Source organism: Musca domestica, unplaced genomic scaffold (assembly GCF_030504385.1).
Source record: "Musca domestica strain aabys unplaced genomic scaffold, Musca_domestica.polishedcontigs.V.1.1 13, whole genome shotgun sequence".
In the NCBI taxonomy this organism is placed as follows: Eukaryota; Metazoa; Arthropoda; class Insecta; order Diptera; family Muscidae; genus Musca; species Musca domestica.
Window position 1 is genome coordinate 14,920,179 of NW_026712172.1, and position 23,559 is coordinate 14,943,737.

General features: G+C 33.6%; 1 protein-coding gene across 1 annotated transcript; it reads left to right on the forward strand.

The window, feature by feature from the left end:
* Nucleotides 1-14,915: 14,915 nt before the first annotated feature.
* On the forward strand, nucleotides 14,916-20,302 carry LOC101900033 (uncharacterized). The gene is made up of 2 exons (XM_005183612.4): nucleotides 14,916-16,534; nucleotides 19,591-20,302. The coding sequence occupies exon 1, from the start codon at nucleotides 15,280-15,282 to the stop codon at nucleotides 16,156-16,158; it is 879 nt and encodes a 292-aa protein (XP_005183669.1). The 5' UTR covers nucleotides 14,916-15,279; the 3' UTR covers nucleotides 16,159-16,534; nucleotides 19,591-20,302.
* Nucleotides 20,303-23,559: the final 3,257 nt, after the last annotated feature.

Here is a 23,559-nt window from a genome sequence, read left to right on the forward strand (position 1 = left end):
TTTCAAAATAAAATACAAATTGTGCCCTAATAATTTTCAAAATAAAATGCCTCTCAAATTTTCTTAAAAGAGGCACCTTCTTACAAATTTTACATTGTATTTAATAGGTTAAGAAGAAGAGTGGACATAATGTCTTATCTTCATAAAATATGTACGAAAAGTCCCTATATTATAAGCAAGTGTTTATATTTCACAAATGTATTTTTCTTTTTATGTGGCATTAAAATGTTATATTTAAAAAGATTATATTTAGTTAGTATACCTTCGTAAAGTAGTAAATACAAAAATTACAAAAAGTTATTGAATGATTTTTTATGTTTTCCTTCCCACTCTGAATCTGCAAATAAGAAAAATTCGTGTTATAACGCTATATGTTACACCAGATAGGGAAACGAAATGTTCTACGAAATTAACAAAAGTTAAAACTGAGAACATGTTTCACCACCTGTAATTTTGATGTTGGCGTGATTACAATTTCCATATTTTTAGAATTTAACTTTTACTCCAAAAACTTATGTCTTAAAATGTATTTTTTTTTTTTTTTTGAATAGTTACAAGTTCTATAAACCCTATATAGGACCAAGGTTATAAAAAAACGAACGATTGCACCTCGATATAAGTTTTCAGCAGTCAGCTATACTTTGTTCCAAGAATTTAAGAATGCAGAATGATGCTTCTTTATGAATGGTAATTTTTTTTTTAAAATATTAAAATATTTTGTGATTTGACACAATTGTAATTGTCTGTTGAAGCCAATATTTAACCCACTTAATTTGACATTTTGGTTAGGTGAACTCTCACTTTTCAAGAAATAATAACTTTCCCTACTGAATTAAAGTATTCCGAAGGTTTCCGATGAATTTTCTAATCATATTCTTAGTAGATGTAAACGCAAAAACTCCAACATAAATCTACTATTTCTTCTAAACTCAGATAACCGTACCGTATTGAAACGAGGTGCTTGTAATAATAAGACATCTGGTTCTCGTGAATTAATATTCGCCATAGATAATTTGTGATTTTAAAATCATATTCTCTTTAAAGAAGTGGGATTTTGCAATATGCCCATATACAGGGTGAAATAATTTATTGAATGAAAGCAAAAATGTCGGAAATAGCATCAAATTTTAGAATAAATTAAGATGTGTTCGAATTGGTCATCTATGGCACGAATTATGGCCTTCAAACGGCCAATAAACCGTCACACGCTGCACGAATGTTGCTCTGCGGTATTTTAGCCCATTCCCGGCAAAGCGCTTGCTTGAGGTGATCGACACTGTGGTATTTTTTAGTGCCAACAAAATACAGTGTGAGATAAAAAACTGCAAAAAAGTCAAACGCCATAATTTTAAAATTTTATTAAATTATGGCAAAAAATGTCGGAAATAGCATCAAATTTTAAAATAAATTTAGATTTGTTCGAATTGGTCATCTATGGAAAGCAAGGTTGGCACTAAAAAATATCAAAGTGTCGATCACCTCAAGCAAGCGCTTCGCCGGGAATAGGCCAAAATGCCGCAGAGGAACATTCGGGCGGCGTGTGACGGTTTCATTGGCCGTTTGAAGGCCATAATTCGTGCCAAAGGTGACAAATTCGAACAAATCTAAACTTATTCTAAAATTTGATGCTTTTTCGGACATTTTTTGCTTTCATTCAATAAAATTTAAGAAAATGTAAAAATTATGGCGTTTGACTTTGTTGCGGTTTTTTACCTTACCCTAAATATGTATAATAAAATCGGCCCCGTTTGACTCTTGACCTTTCTTTACAGGTTTAAAATACATTTGTAATTATCTCAATATAGGGTTTTAAAAACTATTTAAATGTATATAAGTCTTCCTTAAGTAGTGTAAAGCAAATAAATATAGATCGTATAAAATTACTTGATTGTAATATATAATCGAAAACATTTGATTGATTTCCCTTTACTTTACTTTATTATTTATCCAAGTTCTTATTTTCATACGACAACCTTCTTTTGTATCCCGTGCCTTTTTCCATACCTTTCTTCTTTTAAAAAGAAAAGAAAAAAATGAATGTTAAAATGTTTTTCATTCGTAAATTGAAATAAAATATCTGTTTATCCGTTATCATTACTATGCAAATATGATTGTAAGGAAAAATAAGCAATTTTTTTAATTAAAAAAAAAAAAAAACAATTATCCATATAAAATTATATAAAAACAAAAAAAAAAAACGAGAATAATGTGATCGATTCATGTATGTCATAAAAGTATAATTAATTTTATTTTATATACATTTAAATTATTATAAAGAAGAGGAATAAAACAGTAATTATATTTACTATAAGTTTTAATAAAAAAAAAGAAAACTACATATGTTTCAAATTACATATACATATATTCATATACATAAACAAAAATAGTAATTGTGTTTGGGAGACAAAAAAAAATATAATGAAAATAACTAAAAATAATAAATCAAATAAATTTCAATTTAAGAATGTTTATTTCTCAGAGTTTTTTCTCTTTTTTTTGTTTGGAAATTGGAGTTATTATAGGTTTCTAAATCAGGGAATTGTCTTTTGCCTCAAAGAAGTGTATAGTACATTTTGATCGTGGAGCAATTACCAAGGTAATCTGGTGTAATCATACGATTACATTTTTTTATTGATGTCCATAAATTTTCAAATTTAAATCTTGAAGTTCTTCTAATACTGGCAAGAAATGTTGATTTGTTTCCGATCAAATATTTTGTAATTTTCTCGCCTTTTAGAGGCCTTATAAGTCATGTAAGGTTTGATTATGGAATGGTTGAATTGTGTTTCAAAGTATCATTTTGCTGCAGCTATGACAAAGTATGAAGATCAACAATATCACCGCTTGTTTTGCTATAATACTGGAAGAAGATTATCACTCGAATATTCAGACTTTATTTCATTGTAGGAAATTATCAGCGTAATATGTAGTTTTATACCGAATCATATAGCAGGTGTTGCGAAAAATTTTCAGTCGGTCATTCTGGAGTTTTGATCCCCAAAGACTAACTTAAAATAAAACGTCATTTGAGGACTACACAAAAACTAACAGCACCGTAGATGTTTCCTTAAGATGAAGAGTTTAATATCTCGATTTTTATATGATTAAGCGATTTCGTTCCGAGATTTAATTTTTATTTTTGTTTTTGGAAAAATCTTAATTTTTAAGGTATTTTGAGCCCACAAATGTCAAAAATTTACACAAAAAAATTTCCAATTTTTTATTTTCCAGAAACCAATGTTCCAAAATTCGAACAGTCAAGTTTACACATATCTAAAGTCTTGAGCATGAAAAACCATGCTTTTCACATTTAGTGTAACGGTTACACACAGGGTGAGATGGAAAAAACTGCAACCAACTTCAGACTGCTGTCATTTCTAAGTCACTCGTCCGATAGCTGTTAAAATTATTCCAGTGACAGCATATTATATTGTTTACAAGCGAACAAAAGCATTTTTGAGATTTTCCAGAAAAAAAGTTATTCGTAATGGAATTCAAGCGTGATAGTTGGATTTCTTTATATTTGGCTGGAAAACCACAAGTGGCTATTGTCAGAGCACTCCAGCATTTAAATGAGAATAAATCGTTTGTGTCTCATACCATCGCTCGTTACCGTGTTACTGGTAGCGTAGCGTAGCCCGACGTCAAGGAAATGTACGGAAGAAAACAGCAACAACAGCGGAGATGGTTCGAAAAGTAAAAGGCGACTTGATCGAAACCCGCGTTGCAGTGGCCGAAAAATGGCTCGTGAGCTGAACATATCGCAATATTCTATTTGGCAACTATTGAAAAATGAGCTCTGAGTAAAGCCATTGAAAATCTAAAAAGTGCAAGAACCGCAACCGCACCACAACAGAAAGGAAATAGACTCAAAAGAGCTAAAGAGTTGCTTCGCTTGGCCGAAAGTAGTGAACTGCCGAATTTGGTTTTTTCCGATTCCGATGAGAGAACATTCGTTGTACAGCAGTTTGTAAACCACAAAATGATCGTGTTTACTTGCCAAAGAGGTCAGCTGAAAATGTGCACCTTCGGTTGGCCGCCAGAACATAAGCGCCGGCCATGGTGATGGTGTAGGCCGCCATAAAAACCTATGGTCGCTCTCCGCTCGTTTTATTCGACCTTGGTATTTGAATAAATGCCGAATATTGTCGCGAAAATATCCTGGAGGGTGTATTAAAGCATTGGGTACGCAAACATTTTGGCCGCAGACCTTGGACATTCCAACAGGACTCAGCACCATCGCACTCAGCACGCTAAACCCAAGCATGGTTACAAAATGAGGTTCCTCGCTACATTTCCAGCGTACAATGGCAACCGATCCGTTGGATTATTGTGTCTGGAGTATTTTGGAAAGCAAGATTGGCCATAATTCGTGCCAAAGGTGACCAATTCGAACAAATCTAAGCTTATTCTAAAATTTTATGCTATTTCCGACATTTTTTGCTTTCATTCAATAACATTTAAAAAAAATGTAAAAATTATGACGTTTGACTTCGTTACAGTTTTTTTATCTCACCCTGTATATCTGAACCGATTTCCACAAAATTTGATGTACTTACTTCTAGACTTAATTCCGTCGGATGTACCAAACAAATATTGTTTGCAAAATTTCATCTCAATCGGATAATAAATGCGAGCTGAATTTTGTTCACAAGAATACATGGACAGACGGATGGACTGACATCCATCAATCAACTCAGAAAGTGTTTCTATGAATATCCTCAGAAGTATATATGGGTCTATCTCGCTTCCTTCTCCCTGTTACAAATAAATGCACAAAAACATAATACCCATACCCATCGTGTAGGGTGTACAAATATTTTGTAACCTGATGTTTACACAAGGCAAATTGTCTTGAATCATCGTTGTTTTTACTACCACATACAAACTGATTGACTTATTTCGTCAATGTGAAGCATTTTCAACAATATTAAACGCTACCAATTTTTGTCATAATAAACAAAACGAACGGAGGATTAGCAAAATAAGATTTTTATACCCTCCACCTTGGAAAGGAGGGTATATTAACTTTGTCATTCCGTTTGTAACATCCTTAAATATTCGTCTTAGACCCCATAAAGTATATCAGGGCTGTCATAGAAACCAATTTTGTCACTATTGGTTTTAAAAACGACAAGAAAACATGCTTTGGTGTCATGAAAATCAATGTTATGTGGCGTTTCCACTGCACTTGATTCGCTCTCTATTCGTTGTTTGACCCTTAACTATGAAAAAACTACCTAATTCTTCACACAAAATTTCCTGAGCGAACACTCATATTTGTACGTTGTTCAAATCAAATCACTCTCAGAACAACGAAAAATATGTCCCATCCCTAACAAATGAGAGCATTTATCGAAAAAATAAATTATGACATTTAAAAATTAAAAATAGAAAAATTTGATGAAATTTTAAAAATTTTCGGGAAGACTGAAAATTATGAATGAAAACTACAATGTTGAATGGCGTATGTACATTCAAACGAAAGTAAATTTTGTTTTCTCTCTCATTCGAGGTACGCATTTTGTCCACGAGTTAAAATTTCCACAGAAAACGCAAACAAAAGAGGCAACATTTTCAAAATGTTTCTATCGGCAGAAAAAATGTTGACAAGTGTCTCTCCAGCAGAATTTAAAAATGGAAAAACACAAAAATGTGTTCAAAATGTCAACATTTACACAAAAAGTTGAAATCGTGAATGAAAATTGTAAAATTAATGATATAATAAATTTTTGGGAGGAAAACAATAATTTCTTCTATTCATATTAGTGAGAATTTCATGTATTTTCGTATAAATTGCCATTAAAATCAACAAACAAAATTTTTGAAAAAAGGAATTATTTTACTATGAATTACGAATCGTGCCGTATGAACGGGTTAATTCGTGTACCTAATTCTGAGAGCGAACTACGTTGTTCGGTTTCCACTGGAAACATGCTATTATAGGTTTTATTTTCGAATTAGAATTTTATCGGTTTTGGTTGTCATAGAAGCCAATGTTATTGGTTTTGTTATTGGAAATAAACCAAGTTGCTTAGAGCTGTCACTTTTCATTTGCTTTGGATTTTTAAACAATTTTTAAAGGATATTCAAAGAACTAAAAATGTGGATTTTAAAGGATATTCAAAGGACTAAAAATGTGGATGTTTTAAAAAAAAATTTAAAGGATATTCAAAGGACTAAAAATGTGGATTTTTTAAAGAATTTTTAAAGGACTATAGACGTGGATTTTGTAAAGAATTTTTAAAGGACTATAGACGTGGATTTTTTAAAGAATTTTTAAATGACTATAGACGTGGATTTTTTAAAGAATTTTTAAAAGTTATTTAAAGGACCATAAACGTGGATTTTTAAAGAACTTTTAAAGGATATTTAAAGGACCTAAACGTGGATTTTTTAAAGAAATTTTAAAGGATATTTAAAGGACCATAAACGTGGAATTTTTAAAGAATTTTTAAAGGATATTTAAAGGACCATAAACGTCAATTTTTTAAAGAATTTTTAAAGGATATTTAAAGGACCATAAACGTCCATTTTTAAAGAATTTTAAAGGATATTTAAAGGACCATAAACCATAAATCTGCAAAGCAGCTTTATGAGTAAGTTCACAATAAAAAAAATGTACTTACGCTATCTCCGGCAACTCTAATGGGTTGCTGAAATCTCTAAGAGCTTTTCTCGTCACCTTTTCTGAGCGTTCTTCGTCCAACAACACAAAAACTACCACGGGTTTCTGTTCGTGTGGCAAAACATTGCATGTATAGGTCCACGTTTTGGTATAGCCCCCATATTACGGTACCTCCCGATATTCGGTATTTAATTTTTTTTTTGCCACATTTTTTCACGGATTTGTCTAAAAATTGGTATTTGTGGGTCATATTGGTTTCCAGCTCCGGTGGCGAAACATTGCATGTATGGGTCCATGATTTGGTATAGCCCCCACATAACGGTACCTCCCGATATTCGGTATTTTGACGGTTTTTGCCACATTTTTTCACTGATTTGTCTAAAAATTGGTATTTGTGGGTCATAATGGGTCCTAGTTCGTTTGGAGAAACATTGTTATTTTAGGTCCACGTTTTGGTATAGCCCCCATATTACGGTACCTCCCGATATTCGGTAATTTGATGATTTTTGCCACAATTTTTCACGGATTTGTCTGAAAATTGGTATTTGTTGGTCATAATGGGTTCCAGCTCCGGTGGCGAAACATTGCATGCATGGGTCCATGATTTGATATAGCCCCCACATAACGGTACCTCCCGATATTCGGTATTTTGATGGTTTTTTCCATATTTTTTCACTGATTTGTCTAAAAATTGGTATTTGTGGGTCATAATGGGTCCTAGTTCGTGTGGCGAAACATTGTAATTATAGGTCCATGTTTTGGTGTAGCCCCCATATAACGGTACCTCCCGATATTCGGCATTTTAATGATTTTTGCCACATTTCTTCTAATGTTTATTTTACCCTAAGGTGGAGGGTATTAAAAGTTTGGCCCGGCCGTACTTAATGTTTTTTTACTTGGTTTTTACTTTATTGTTGTTATTATATTCATAAATCTATTGTACTTACACAAATCAGAAATGGGTATGAAGTTAACAAGGTAAATTACAGAAAAATGCAGAGTTGAACATTATTATTTGAAATGAGGTAACCCCGATTTAGTTTTGCCATTGATAAGGAGTTGAGATCAATTCGTAGCTAATTTGAATTGTTTGCTAATAGTATGTTTAAATTACAAGATTTAATAAATCCATTGTTTTTTGAAAACATATCAAATAAATCCTCATAAAAGAGTTTAACCCGGCAAAGGCTCTAATATAAATAAGCTATAATCGAGATTTATATTAAAAAGAATTAAAAATAATAACTTATCTCATACCATACTCTCGTGCTGCCTAACGTTTTTTTTATTATCTGTCAAGCAACTAAATGTCGCGTGTCACAAGTTTACATTTTACGACGTTTCAAATGACCCCAATTACATTGTTTTGTAATTAATCACTTTTTAAATTAAAAAAATTAAACTAAATAAAACACCAACAAAGTAATTGTCTCTCTGGGAACTTCATTACAAAGCTGACTTCTTAACAAAAAATAAAATAAATAAAGATTAGGTCAACTTTCAGCTCTATGGCACAATTACAGAAGGTACAATACATTACCTCCTACAACTTTTTAGTAGCTATACAGGTCGCAATTATAGACCAATCGACACAGAATTTCGCATGTAGCTAGAGTTTTGGGCGGGGAAGAAGCCTACCAAATTGGGTGGTCATCGGATAATATTTAGCGGGTAAAATAGACCATATCTTTTGTGTTGAAAAAATTCAAAAATTTTCATTAAACCGCAAATATTTTAAATCCTGGCGAAATCACGAAGCCATGACAAGGTTACTTCTGATCTTTACATTGATGTTAACATCCAACAAAACGGATATATAGCAAAATATGTGCGATATATATGTCTATCAAAGAAGATATGCTTGAAAGATCTCTTATATGTCGAGAACGGCTGAACAGATTTCGACAGTTCTCATTAATTCAGAATGGCCTTTTGGCAGGAAAGAAAAAAAGTCTAAAAAAAAATCGCATAAAAATAGATGAAAATATAGATTTTGTAAAATTTTCTCATATTTTTTCAATTTTGTCATATTTTTGGCATATTTTCATTTTGAATTAAATATTTGGTAATATTTCTACAGCTAACAAAACTAAGTAGTTAGGATTTCAGGATATCATATACAGATCGCATTTATGGCCCAATCTTTACGAAATTTCGCATGGGGATACGATGAGGGTCAGAATAGAAGCCTACTCTTTTTGGAGATGGTCGCCATATATTTGAGGGTTGAAATGGACCAAAAAACTGCAAAATTGTCAGCAGGTCGTAATTATCGCCCGATCCTCACGCACATTTGAATGGGGGTTACCGGACATTGCAAAAGCCAAGCAGTTTCGGATGGCCAAAATACGAAAATGTCCATTCCAGTGACTTTTTGAAGAATTCACAAATACAGGAAAGACGCACTTCTGACTATTTCGTTAACGCTGATTTCGTTGAAGAATATAGTCAAATGTCTGTATCTCATATAGATGCGTTTCAGTCAAAAACCAATAATAAATGTTAATCTTTTGCCACTTCTGAGAGATTATAGGTGTTTGGGAAATATTGGTTCCAGATCTAGGAAGACCATTTAAGTGCAATATCTACCAATAAATTGGAAATGAGCAAATTAGTTTAAGTTGCTATTATTCGAAAATTAGAGAACGATCCCTGATGGTTTTCTTTTATTTTTTGTCACAATATCTTGTGGAATTCTTTCGAGTATCCCGCCTATATAAACAGTATGGTTTATTATAGTGTTGTAGGGTATTCAACGGTCGGCCCCGCTCGAATGTAGCCTTTGCTTACTTGTTATTTTTGTTTTGGAAAAAATTTCATTTTTATGGTAATTTGGGCCGGATGAAGATGTATATCGAAGGTATAAACAAATCTGAACCGATCTCGGTGAATTTGGCAGAGGTATTTTCGAGCTGTATCTGATGTCCGGTGCCGAAGATCATTGTTGTAGAGTGCATATTACGCATGTGAGAGACTTAAAACTCTAAATCAGATGAAACATATATGTATATGGGAGCTATAGCTTGGCTCAATAAGAAAGGTTCAAAGAAGCTAGAAAAATGCAACACTGTGCTGGAGTCTTATAGTGTCAAATAGACTTTTATCCTATGCAACAGTTGACATTGTTTATTTTTAATTTTTTAACAAATTTCTTATATTGGAAGAAAACCCGCGAAACAAGAATGGAATTTCGGGATTATTCCACAAGATTGAATCTAAAATAGTGAGACAATACAGTTTTATCACAAAATTTTAAAATTTGTTACCCAAATTTGCATTTATTTTGCAACCAAATTTGAAATAATTTTAAATTATTGTATTTTTTATTAAAAACAATACACACACATACACAAAAAGAAAAAAATTGTAATCAGGGGGTAGATTTGTTCTACCTTTTGTAATTATGCCATGGCTATATCTGAACCGATTTTCACCAAATTTTCAAATTTGATGTACTTACTTCTAGACTGAATTCCGTCGGAATTGCCAAGTTCATTTAGCCTGATATCAAATTTAAAACAATTTGGGTGAATGGTGTAGCTAAAATCATCAAAATATCGAATATCAAATAAACCATCATAAAAAGTTTAACCAGGCAAAGGCTCTAATATAAATAAGATATAATCGAGATTTACATTTAAAAGTATAAAAAATAATAACTCATCTGTTACCATACTCTCGTGCTGCCTAACATTTTTATACCCTCCACCTTTTTGTCATTCCGTTTGTAACATGTCTAAATATTGGTCGTACACCCCATAATGTATATATATTCATAATCAGCATAAAATTCTAAATCGATTTAACTATTATTATTTTAAAATTTAGCAGAATAATTTGTATTGTGTCTAGGATGGTTGGTATTGAAAATGACATATATCGGTCCACGTTTTGGTATAGTCCCCATATAACGGTACCTCCCGATATTCGGTATTTTGAGGATTTTTGCCCCATTTTTTCATGGATTTGTCTAAAAATTGGTATTTGTTGGTCATAGTGGGTTCTAGCTGCGGTGGCGAAACATTGTATGTATAGGTCCACGTTTTGGTATAGCCCCCATATAACGGTACCTCCCGATGTTCAGTATTTTGATGATTTTTGCCACATTTTTTTAGATTTGTCTAAAAATTGGTATTTCTTGGTCATAATGGGTTGTAGCTCCGGTGGCGGAACAATGCATGTATAAGTCCCCGTTTTGGTATAGCCCCCATATAGCGGTACCTCAGGATATTCGGTATTTTGATGATTTTTGCCGCATTTTTTCATGGATTTGTCTGAGAATTGGTATTTGTAGGTCATAATGGGTTCTACTTCGTGTGACGAAACATTGTATGTATAGGTCCACGCTTTGGTATTGCCCCCATATAACGGTATCTCCCGATATTCGGTATTTGATGGTTTTTGTCACATTTTTTCACGGATTTGTTTAAAAATTGGTATTAGTTGGTCATAATAGGTTCTAGATCCGTTGGCGAAACATTGTATGTATATATTCACGTTTTTGTATAGCCCTATATAGCGGTACCTCCCGATATTCGGTATTTTGATGATTTATGCCACATTTTTTTACGGATTTGTCTGAGAATTGGTATTTGTAGGTCATAATGGGTTCTAGTTCGTGTGGCGAAACATTGTATGTATAGGTCCACGCTTTGGTATTGCCCCCCTATATAACGGTATCTCCCGATATTCGGTATTTTGATGGTTTTTGTCACATTTTTTCACGGATTTGTTTAAAAATTGGTATTAGTTGGTCATAATAGGTTCTAGATCCGTTGGCGGAACATTGTATGTATAGGTTCACGTTTTTGTATAGCCCCATATAGCGGTACCTCCCGATATTCGGTATTTTGATTTTTTTTGCCACATTTTCCCACGAATATGTCTAAAATTTGGTATTTGTGGGTCATAGTTGGTTCTAATGTTTCCATTACCCTAAGGTGGAGGGTATTAAAAGTTTGGCCCGGCCGAACTTAATGTTTTTTTACTTGTTTTATTATCTGTTCAGCAACTAAATGTCGCGTGTCACAAGTTGAAATTTTACGACGTTTCAAATGACCCCAATTACATTGTTTCGTAATTAAATGGGTCACTTTTTAAATTAAAAAAAATGAAATTAAATAAAACAAAAACAAAACAATTGTCTCGTAAACGATATGGGAACTTTTTTAGAAAGTTTCAGCTGACTTCTTAACAAAAAAAAAAAATAAGTACTGATTTGGCCAACTTCCAGCATATTACGTGTGTACGAAAACCCAATTTGTAAAAGTTATTACAAAAAGTTGTTCGATAACCCAAAAATCCAGTAAATTAGAATCAGAAAAAGGGCAATTTTGACAGTCGAGTTACTGAGATTTTGCAAATTCATAATGGACAAATCGTTCGTTTACTTTCCCAGTAAGATTTACTCAGTAAAATTTTACTGAGAAAAAAATACGAATTTTTCTCTCCTTCTAGAGAGAAAAATTGCAAAAAATAAACAAACATCATCTTTCAAAACATTTTTAAGGTAACAGGTGATTTATCGAAACAACTTTGGCGCAAATCTTACAGCAGAAATATTTTGACGCAGTTTTCCAATTCTCAGTAACTCAAATATCAAAATTTATCTCTCATTTCACTCTCACTTAACGGACTCGAAGAGCGTCCAGTAAAAATTTGTACAAATTATCGAGTAAACGAGCACTCCTAAAGCTGATTAAAAATCAGCTGCTTGATATTCGAAAATTTCAAATAATAATTTTATTTACTATCAAATGGGCAAAATAATGAAAGAGAGAGGGAGAATTTTGAAATAACTTTTCTATGTTGCATTTACACTTATTTAATAATTTTTAACAAAAATATAATCGAAATTCCCTCAAAAATTGCTAGAAAGGATTGTTAAAAATTAGTTGTATCTGTATGTTTATTGATGTTTTACACATGACGGAAAAAAAGAGACTTCAACGCTAGCGTGCATACTTGCCCATCCATGCTTTTGGTGTTCTGGACCGATTGATTTTGATTTTCTCGTACTTAATGTCTTTTAGAGGATATTAAAAATATACAATATCCCGACACCCAACGGGAAATAGTATATAGGGTCTCCGAACTCAATTTACATTTCAGGACGACGAATGCAGGGAAAACGTAGGTCGGAAGATTCACAAACTACTGACATTTTTAAGTTTTCTCTGAGATTACTATTTTTCCCAGAGAGTACGAAAATATCATAAAAAATATCAAAAACTAGAGATCAACCCTTCAAATTCCGTTTCACAATCAATCAACCTGACAACCGATTGAAAATCATCATAGGCTTCAAGAGAGAAAAATTATCCTCCTTTGATTCGAAGAAGAGCATTCGTCAGATAATGTACAGCTCCCAATGGTGGAGACATCCATGGTTGCTAAATATAAATCAATGATTTTAACAAAAGTAAGGAACACATAGAGAGGTACCGTTATACAGGGGCTATACGAGAACGTGGACCTGCATACGAAATTTTTAGAAATACGAAATTTGAAATAATTCGGGTGAATGATGTCGTCAAAATCATCAAAATACTGAACATTGGAAGGTACTGTTATATGGGGGCTATACGAAGACGTGGACCTGCATACGAAATGTTTAGGCATAAGCTGTAGTACCCATTACGAACTTCAAACACGAAATTTGAAATAATTCCGGTAAATAATGTCGCTGAAATCAGGAAAATAGTGAATATCGGGAGCTACCGTCATATGGGGGCTATACGAAGACGTGGACCTACATGGTCCTTTTACGAACTTAACCTGCCTACTGGCAAAATACACATATATGCAAAATTTTAGCCTTCTATTTCAATTCGTTCGAAAGATTACAACAGAAAGACAGACAGACAGACGGATTTAGAATTTTACGCTGATACAGAATATATATACTTTGTAGGATCTCATCATGAATATTTCGAGGAGTTACAAACGGAATGATAAAGCTAATACACCCTTCATAGAATGGTGGAGGGAATAAAAAAAAAAAACAAGCAAAAAACATTAAAAAACATTAAAACATTTGGCCGGGCCAAACTTTTAATACCCTCCACCTCCGGGTAAAGGAAACATTAGACTCCATTATGACCCACATATACCAATTTTTAGACATATTCATGAGAAAATGTGGCAAAAATCATCAAAATACCGAATATCGGGAGGTACCGTTATATGGGGACTATACCAAAACGCGGACCTATACATACAATGTTTCGCAACACGAACAAGGACCTATTATGACCTACAAATACCAATTTTTAGACAAATCAGTGAAAAAATGTGGAAAAAACCATCAAAATATCGAATATCGGGAGGTACCCTTATATGGGGGCTATACCAAATCGTGGACCTAAACATGTAATGTTTCGCCAAAGGAGCTAAAAAAAAACTGTGGCATAAATCATGAAAATACCGAATATCGGGAGGTTACCGTACCAAAACGGGGACCGATATATCTCATTTTCAATACCAACCATCCTAGACACAATACAAATTGCTCTGCTAAATTTTGACGCTCTACGTCAAATAATGTGGGCTGTATCGTGATTTCAACAGACAGACGGACATCGTTAAATCGACTTAGAATTTTATGCTGATTTTGAATATATATACTTTATGGGGTCTACGACGAATATTTAAGGATATTACAAACGGAATGACAATGTTAATTTACCCTCTGGAGGGTATAAATATCCTAGTTAAGTAACGGAAAATGTTCCTGTTTTATTTGCCTTTGCGAATAAACTTCTCGTTTCTTGCAGGCAAACTTCTGAGGCGTACAACAGAGCTATGAAGTGGAGTAGTTTTGAGACTACTTTGATGTAATGCAACGATGTCCAGCATTAGGACATCGTAATGTACAATTGGTTAGGTTTTTCAATGTATTCGGGTTATTTTTGGACTAGTCTTTGTCTGTTATGGACGCGTGTTTGGAGTAGTCGTATTATTTGCAGGGAAGCCTAAGTTTCATCTTTTTGTACGAGACATGCTATCAATAGAATATATAGATGAGTTTCCGGTTAAAATCAAATAAGCCTGTGCAATTTTTGTTTCCTGGTCACCTCAAATTTTAAAATTATTCTCTCTCTTAAAACACTTAGCTCTCATATGCTGACCGGCATTTTTTTGTTTTTCTTCAATTCACAATTGAATTGAGAGCGAGAGAACACCAGAGTGGGAGCAAAAAAATCCAATGAAAAATAATCTCAAACCAACGAAAAATTAGCAAAACAAACCTCCCAAAGTGGTGGCCAATATATAAATGAACAATCGAATAATAAACGAAGGCAGTCAGAAAAAAAACCTGAACGTGAGAAGAACAACAGGCGGGAAACAACACCGACGACGACGACAAGTAAAGCCTCGGCAAAGTTAAACGCGTAACGAAGGAAACGGAAAGAAACATTTTTCGAGTGTTTCGATTGTGTGTGTGTATGAAAGTTTTCTCAAGTGGAAGGTTGTCAATTAACGTAATAGAAACCCCCTAAGAAAAGAGAGACAGAGAGAGGGAGGATAGAGAACCATTAGAAATAATAGGATTTATTAGCAACCACTTAACATTTGTTCAAAAAATAAAAACAAAATAACGGTCAACATTTCACAAAGTGTGCCCATAGGAGAGCAGGAGAAGAAGCATCATGACAGTTGGACCATTGAGAATTGCATTAGTTTTGGCAATTTTGTGCATACAAACAATTTGGACAATCCATATCGGCGGCAGTGTTCCAGAATATACGAACAGAAATGAATTCGTGGATACCCTAGAAATGAAACAGCGACACAAATCCCCTGAAAATCCCTTATTAAGGCAACAAAGTAGTGTTAAATATCACACAAACTTTAATGGAACTAAGGCTACCACCACCGCCACCGTCACCACCGGCGATGACTATGGCACCACTGCCGGTGCCAAAACCCATACTCATAGCCAAATAAATGCAATGCATGCAAAAACCAGTCGTCTACGACATCATACATCATACGATAAAAACGATGACGTCGTAACCACCAGTGGCGTTGGAAGCGGCAGCCGTAGCATCAGCATACATAACAATGAAAACACAATTGAGAACATGGAGCAAGAAACTCTGCTCTCACGCCAGAAACGTGAATTGTCCGATTGGCTCATTGCGCCCAACACACGTTGGTGCGGTCGGGGCAACTTGGCTAATGGTACCTACAATACCCTAGGCGGTGCCTCAATGGCTGACAAGTGCTGTCGTAAACATGATCATTGCAAACTTTTCATTGCCGCGATGAGCACTCGTTATGGTCTCTTCAATTATCGCCCATACACACTGTCGCATTGTAGCTGTGATCGCCGTTTTCGCACCTGCCTGAAAATGGCCAACGATGAGGATGCTAAAACAATTGGACAGCTCTTCTTCAATATGGTACAGACTCAATGTTTTGTGTTGGCCAAGGAACGAGTTTGCCTGGAGCGGGCCACGAATGGTACCTGTGTACAGGAGCAGATAAAACAGAAAGCCCACTTAAGGAACAATAAGAAATTTTAAGAATACCAAACATATTTTCTGTGGTTCGTTTTTTTTATTTTTTGTGAACTTGACACAAGTTTGCGGCTGCCGCTGCTGGTTATGTGTGTGTGTGTTTGGGTTTGTGTTCATAATCTGAAAAACACACACCAATGACCATGACGATGCCGATGTTAAAGATGCTCTAGAACGTTTACTTTTTGCAATCATTTGGCTTGTGTTCTTCATAAAAAAATAAATAAATAATGAACAAATTAGACATTAGGACAATACTTAACCTGATTCACAAATACTTACACACATCCATCAATGTGTTTTGATACCAATGTAGAATAACATTGAAGACTGCATGCCTTTTATGAGGGCTATACATACATTAAAATATTAGTTTTTTAAGGTAAGTTTTTTTTTTGGAAAATATACATTAAATTTTCTCAATATTTACAGGGTGGGATAAAAAACTGCAACAAAGTCAAACGCCATAAATTTAATTTTTTTTTTTAAATTTTATTGAATCAAAGCAAAAAATGTCGGAAATAGCATCAAGTTTTAGAATAAGTTTAGATTAGTTTCCATTGGTCACCTTTGGCACGAATTGTGGCCAAACGGCCAATAAAACCGTTACACGCTGCCTGAATGTTGCTCTGCGGTGTTTTGGCCCATTCCCGGCGAAGCGCTTGTTTGAGGTCATCGACACTTTGGTATTTTTTAGTGTCAACCATGCTTTCTAAAATACACCAGACACAATCCGGAGATTTTGGTGGCCATTGTGCGCTGGAAATGAAGTGAGAAACCTTATTTTGTAACCATTCTTTGGTGACGCGTCCTGATTGCGATGGTGCTGAGTCCTGTTTGAAAGTCCAAGGTCTGCGGCCAGATGCGGCTGAGATGAAAAACTGCAACCAACTTCAGACTGCTGTCATTTCTAAGCCACTCGTCCGACAGCTGTAAAAAAGCGGCTTGATCGAAACCCGCGTAGTAGTGTCCGAAAAATGGCTCGTGAGCTGAATATATCGCAATATTCCATTCGGGAAATATTGAAAAAAAGAGCTCGGGGTAAAGACATTGAAATTCCAAAGAGTGCAAGAACTTACATCGCAACAGAAAGAAAATAGACTCAAAAGAGCTAAAGAGTTGCTTCCGAAAGTGGTGAACTGCCAAATTTGGTTTTCTCTGATGAGAAAACATTCGTTGTCCAGCAGTTTGTAAACAAACAAAATTATCGTATGTGAACGTGACAAAGAGGTCAGCTGAAAATGTGCATCTTCGGTTGGCCACCAGAACTGAAGCACCGGCCATGCTGATAGTGTGGGTCGGCATAATAGCCGATGGTCGTTCTCCGCTCGTCTATTAAAGCCTTGGGCACGCAAACATTGCAAACATGCTATTTCCGATATTTATACCGTCAGCCATATGGCTACGTGCCTAGTCGAAATAACGATTTTAGACCCTAGGTCTCTTTGGACTAAATCCGTTTCAGTGCATTTGGAGTCAAACTAGCGATGTCCGTACGTCCGTCTGTCTGGTGCGCACGATAACTTTCGAAGGGAGTATCCGATTTGGTCCAAACTTGGTACATCGCAATAATTTTGTCAAACTTAGATCGAGTTCGGAGATGGGCAATATCGGTCCACTCCTTCTGGTACCTCCCACACAAAAGGTCGAAATTTTCAAAAATATATATTTTTTTGCACAGAAAGAGGAACGATAATCTGATTTTGCTCCAACTTTGCAAATCCTAATATTTGCGTCAATGCTAGGCCTTGTGCGAAAATGGACAATATCGGTCCACTCCTTCCGGCACTTCCCTCACAAAGGGTCAAAATTTTAAATAATTACAAATCTCATAATATGTGATGTAAGAGTCCGATTGCCTTCAAAATTCAGAGATCCCAATATTTATATTTACACAAAGTCTGGTGTTAAGATGAAATATATCGGTCCACTCCTTCTGGAACCTACCCCACAAATTGTCAAAATTTTCAATAAAAAATATTTTTTGCACATATAGAGAAACGATAATCCGATTTTGCTCCAACTTTGCATATCCTAATATTTGCGTCAGTGCTAGGTCTGGTGCGACAATTGACAATAACGGTCCGCTCCTTCTGGTACCTCCCTCACAAACGCTCAAAATATTGAATATCCATAAAACTCTTAAAAAGCGAAATCAACATCCGATTCCATTCCAGACATGGTACATCTAAAATATTTCTATCAAGACAAGATCTGTTATAAAGAGATGGTAGAGATCGACCATTTCTTTTGCAACCTGCTCCACATAGCGTTCAAGATTTTAAAAATCAAAACGCTCAAAGAAAGCGAAATAATAACCCAACTGTCTTCAATTTTCACCAGACAAACATTTTTGAAAACACCAGATCTGTTGTGAAGATGCTATGTATCTGCGAACACCTTCTGTTACCTCACCCACAAAGGGGCACAATTTTCAATACTTGTATCTGTCATGAATTGCAAAACAACTCAGCGATTCTTTACAACTTGCTATATCTAAATATATGTCTCTCAACCAGAATCCTGAGATGAATATGGAATTTAAGATTTCCCATAAATTGGATATAAATGTTCAATTTTCATATATCATATTTATTTATGTCCGATAAAAAATGGACAATATTGACCCATTTTTTCAAAACCCTCTCCATCTCCAGTTTGAAAATCCCTCTCCAGTTTGAAAATTCATAACAGAAGTCAAAATATTTTTAAATAATCGAACATTGGCTGAGGGTATGCATCTGTCGGCAAAACCGACCGATACTTTTTTATTTGTTTTTTTTTTTGCTCTCATTCAATAAAATTTGATTTTAGCAATTTTCAAAAAAAAATAAAATCCGTTAACAATTCTGTTAAAATCTTAAAAATATCGAATGTAGCCGTTATGTTAGTGTCTATACGACGACGTGGACCTGCAAAGGCATTTTTGTCATAAACCATTACAATATTCAAATGCGAAACTTGAATAAAAAAATCGGGGAATAATGTAGCTAAAATCATCAAAATTCCGAATATAAGGAGGTACCGTTATATTGGAGCTATACCAAGACGTGGACCTGCACAGACAATTTTCTGGCATAGTCTGTAATATCCATTACGAACTTCAAATACCAAATTTGAAACAATTCCGGTGAATAATGTCGCTAAAATCATCAAAATTCCGAATATCGGAATCAGATCAAGAGTATATATACTTTGTGTGGTTGTGTTACAAGTGTTACAAACGGAATGACTAAGTTAATATACCCTCCATACTATGGTGGAGGCCATAAAAATGTCAATTTTATGGTGTTTGGCTATGTTGATGTCTTTTTATCTCACCCTGTATAATAAAACAAAATAATAATTTAGCTACTAATTTCATTTTAAATATTAATAAAACTGTTGTTACTCAAAATGCTAAAAATCTAATAATTTCTTATTTCTATATAATTTCAGTTTATTTAAGGACCCATATTCCCGCATAGTACATGGATTACGTCAAGAAAAAACGTTCTCAAAGAAATTGCATCCAAATTATGGCCACAACATAGCTACTTACTTAAAAACAGTTACTAAGATTAAGTTTTAATGTATTAAATGAAATATTTAAAAATTAAAATAGTAAAGGCATTACACATTTATTTAATATTTAATAACAAATGTTAACGATAAGAATTCTATTTAAAAATTCATTTTTCAAAAAATGAAAAGTGTCCACAGTATAAAGAAAAAAGTGGACATTGATCTTGATAATGAAATGGAAGTAAACCAAAAGAACATCAACTAAAACAACGAATTTAAATCTAACAGCAACAATAATAATAATATAAAAATCTTTCCCCGTAGTGCTCTCAATTTTTTTGTTTGTCGAAGTTAAATATTCTAACAAAAAAAAAAAACAAATAGAATTAAATGTGTGTGTATTAAACATGTAGTTCAAAGTTTAAATATATTTAGTAGCCATAATTAAGATTATTATAAAATGTTAAAAGATTTGAAATGTTTCTATTTTTTTAACAGTTTCTAGCTATTAGACATATCATTATATTATTATTATTAATTAGAATTCAGATTATTATGTACCAAGAGAAGCCACTTAAGTAGATTACAAACACTATAAATATAATTGAAATCAAAATAAAAAAATATTTATTTAAAACTAAAAATAGATTAACGTGTGTTTAATTCACAGCAAAAGACAAACTGATAAAAATATAATGGGGAATTTATGAAGAAGGCTAGGGATTCCACGAATTCCCAAATTGTTTTAATTTTTCACATCGCGGTGCTTAGCTTTCTAAACAAAAAATTCTAAGCACGAATGCCGCTCAATTTGAAGGAAGGATTGACAGCATCTATTGTTGTTGACAGATCAAGGTTGACCAATATTTTTCTACGATCTGCCTGTACAATTATTTAAAAAAAAAAAACAAATCTAGTATAATGTCAAAAGGGTCTCCAATTTGGTCCAATATTTTTTCGACTCAATGTGTTGGAAAGGTTTCAGTTGGTTTATTTAATTTTTTTTGTGAGCTTCATGGGAAAAATTGTGGATTATTTAAGGACAGCTTGAGGTCAATAATTAAAATTTCGAAATATACCTTTTAGACCTCACAAAGTATATATATTCTTGATCAGAATAAAATTCTACGTCGATTTAGCGATGTCCGTCAGTCTGTCAATCTGTGGAAATCACTCTAGCTTCCGAACGAATTGAATTTTGCTCAAATGTATATTATGTCTGCAGGACTTTTGGTATTGAAAATGGGCCATGTAGGTACACGTTTTGGTATAGCCCCCATATAACGGTAGGTCACGATATTCGGTATTTTGATGATTTTAGCAACATTATTCGCCGGAAATGTTTCAAATTTGGCATTTAAAGTTCGAAATGGGTACTACAGCCTATGACAGAAAATTGTCTGTGCAGGTCCACGTCTTCGTATTGCCCCCATATAATGGTACCTACCGATATTCGCTACTTTCTTGATTTTAGTGACTTTATTCACCGCAAATATTTCAAATTTGGTGTTTGAAGTTCGTAATGGATAGTGCTGTCTAAGGCAAAAAATTGTCTGTGCAGGTCCACGTCTTCGCATAACCCCCATATAACGGTACCTCCCGATATTCAGTATTTTGATGATTTTAGCGACGTTATTAACCGGAATGGTTTCAATTTTGGTATTTGAAGTTCGTAATGGATACTACAATCTATGACAGAAAATTGTCTGTGCAGGGCCACTTCTTCGTATAGCCCCCATATAACGGTACCCTCCAATATTCGGTATTTTGATGATTTTAGCGACATTATTTACCGGAATTATTTCGAATTTCGTATTTGAAGTTCATAATGGGCACTACAACCTATGACAAAACATTTCGTATGCAGGTCCACGTCTACGTATAGTCCCCATATAACGGTTTTCATTTAAGTGGTAGTTTTTGAAATTTTTCAATTTCCTTCGAAATAGTGGAGGGTATAAAAATTTCGGTCCGGCCGAACTTAGCTGCTTTTTTACTTGTTAAAAAATATTTTGGTTTTTTTATTCATTGATTTTTAAAGACTTTCTGATAATAAACCAAGGATTCAAACGATTTTATTTTCAAAACTTTTAAGACTTTTCTTTACTTAATTAATTTATGCCAAAAGATTTCAATGGAAAAAATTGTAGATTTTATGAAAAATCCAAAACCATACAATTTAGTCCTATATGATGTATAATTATATTTATTTGCTCTAATTTGTTTGTTTCAATTCTTTTGATTTGGCTATTCGCTCAAAAATTTGCTATGGACATACACTACAATTTTCAAAACAGGGATTTACTGGGGATTTTATTAAAACATTTCCAGGAATCATAAACCTGCGGCATAAAAACAGTTCAAAATAATCATTTTATTTTAATGTTAAAGCGTAGTTGTCTAAAGAAACATTAATATTTTCATTACGTCAACATACAAAGCAAACATAGATCGATTAAAACATATAAGCAACCATATTCAAATGGCATGACCAACGGACCAAGCACAACGCCATTTATTGCATCAGCAAAAAAGGTCAGTGCATTTCTACTTGAACCAAGCCAAGGTTCTGAATTTTGTCTAAAAAATGTGAAAGTACCGAAATGAAAAATTCCACAACAAAATTTGATAACGAACCAAAATAAAAAAATTTTTAAATTATTTTTCAACGAAAAAACACTTTCATTGGAAGTGATAAGCAGCAATGATTTACACATACACACAAAGCTATATGAACACAAGTACGTTTTTATTGTCTATGGAAAGGGATTTTTTATTTTATTTTATTATTTAAATTTTGCAATGTCTCAAATCGTCTTTGCTGTTACTCTGCCGGTTCAATTGACCGCACAAGTAGAAGCTTCCATTTTCAACGTAAGCCACCAAAGTCCAAAGATCGAGAAAAATGCGACGTCAACAAAAGTAAAGATTTACTTAATCAGTGTTCTTTAAAAATATGTATGTTTAAATGTTAATTTAATTTCATTATTTTCCCAATATAATACATCAGTATTTTATTATTTTGTTGTCAAGTATGCAAATTTTCGTATAAATACTTATATAAATGCTTCATGGTAGAAGAAGATGCATCAACGCTTGGAAACATTGATATGTCAAAATTTTTAAAATGTTTTTTTTTTTTAAATAAGTAGATTTTTATAAGTTTCCGTATGCGACATCAAACGGAGGTTGTTATGATATGCATTTTTCAACAATTTTTACAAATTTGAATAATTTTTCAATCCAAATTTTCAATTTTTTTAGAAATCAATTAACATAAACCAAATAATTGCCTTTTTATAGATAAACGAAGAAAACTTCTAGTGGGCATGTTACAATAAGGAGGTAGAACAGCTTAGTAAAACTACAAAAATACAGCCCTAAGGCTATTTTCATATTTTTCCTCATTTTTAAAATGAGTCAAATGGCGCGAAAAAATGAATGAAATGCCCGGATTTTATCTCAAACTATTCAATCTTTAAATTTCATAGCTAAACTGTTTAATGCGCTGTCTTCCAAGCATTGGTTTTGAAAATATTTTGTTTTTATTTTTCAAAACAATAAACAAATACACAAAATTGGCAGAAGTCGGGCACATGTTAAAGTTCTACCTTACCTTTTTGTTGTACCATAGGCAACTGGAAGGATCTCCGAAGAAAATCATTGGCTTTGCCATAAAAAAATCAAATTATGTTATGGAATCCAAAAGAGAAAATAGAACAGTCTTTCTCTCGGGGCTTTTTTTGAAAAAATAACTATCATTCCATTTGTAACATCCCTAAATATTCGTCGTAGACCCGTATAAGTATATATATATTCATAATCAGCATAAAATTGTAAATCGATTTAACGATGTCCGTCTGTCTGTCCGTTGAAATAACGATACAGCCCACATTATTTGAC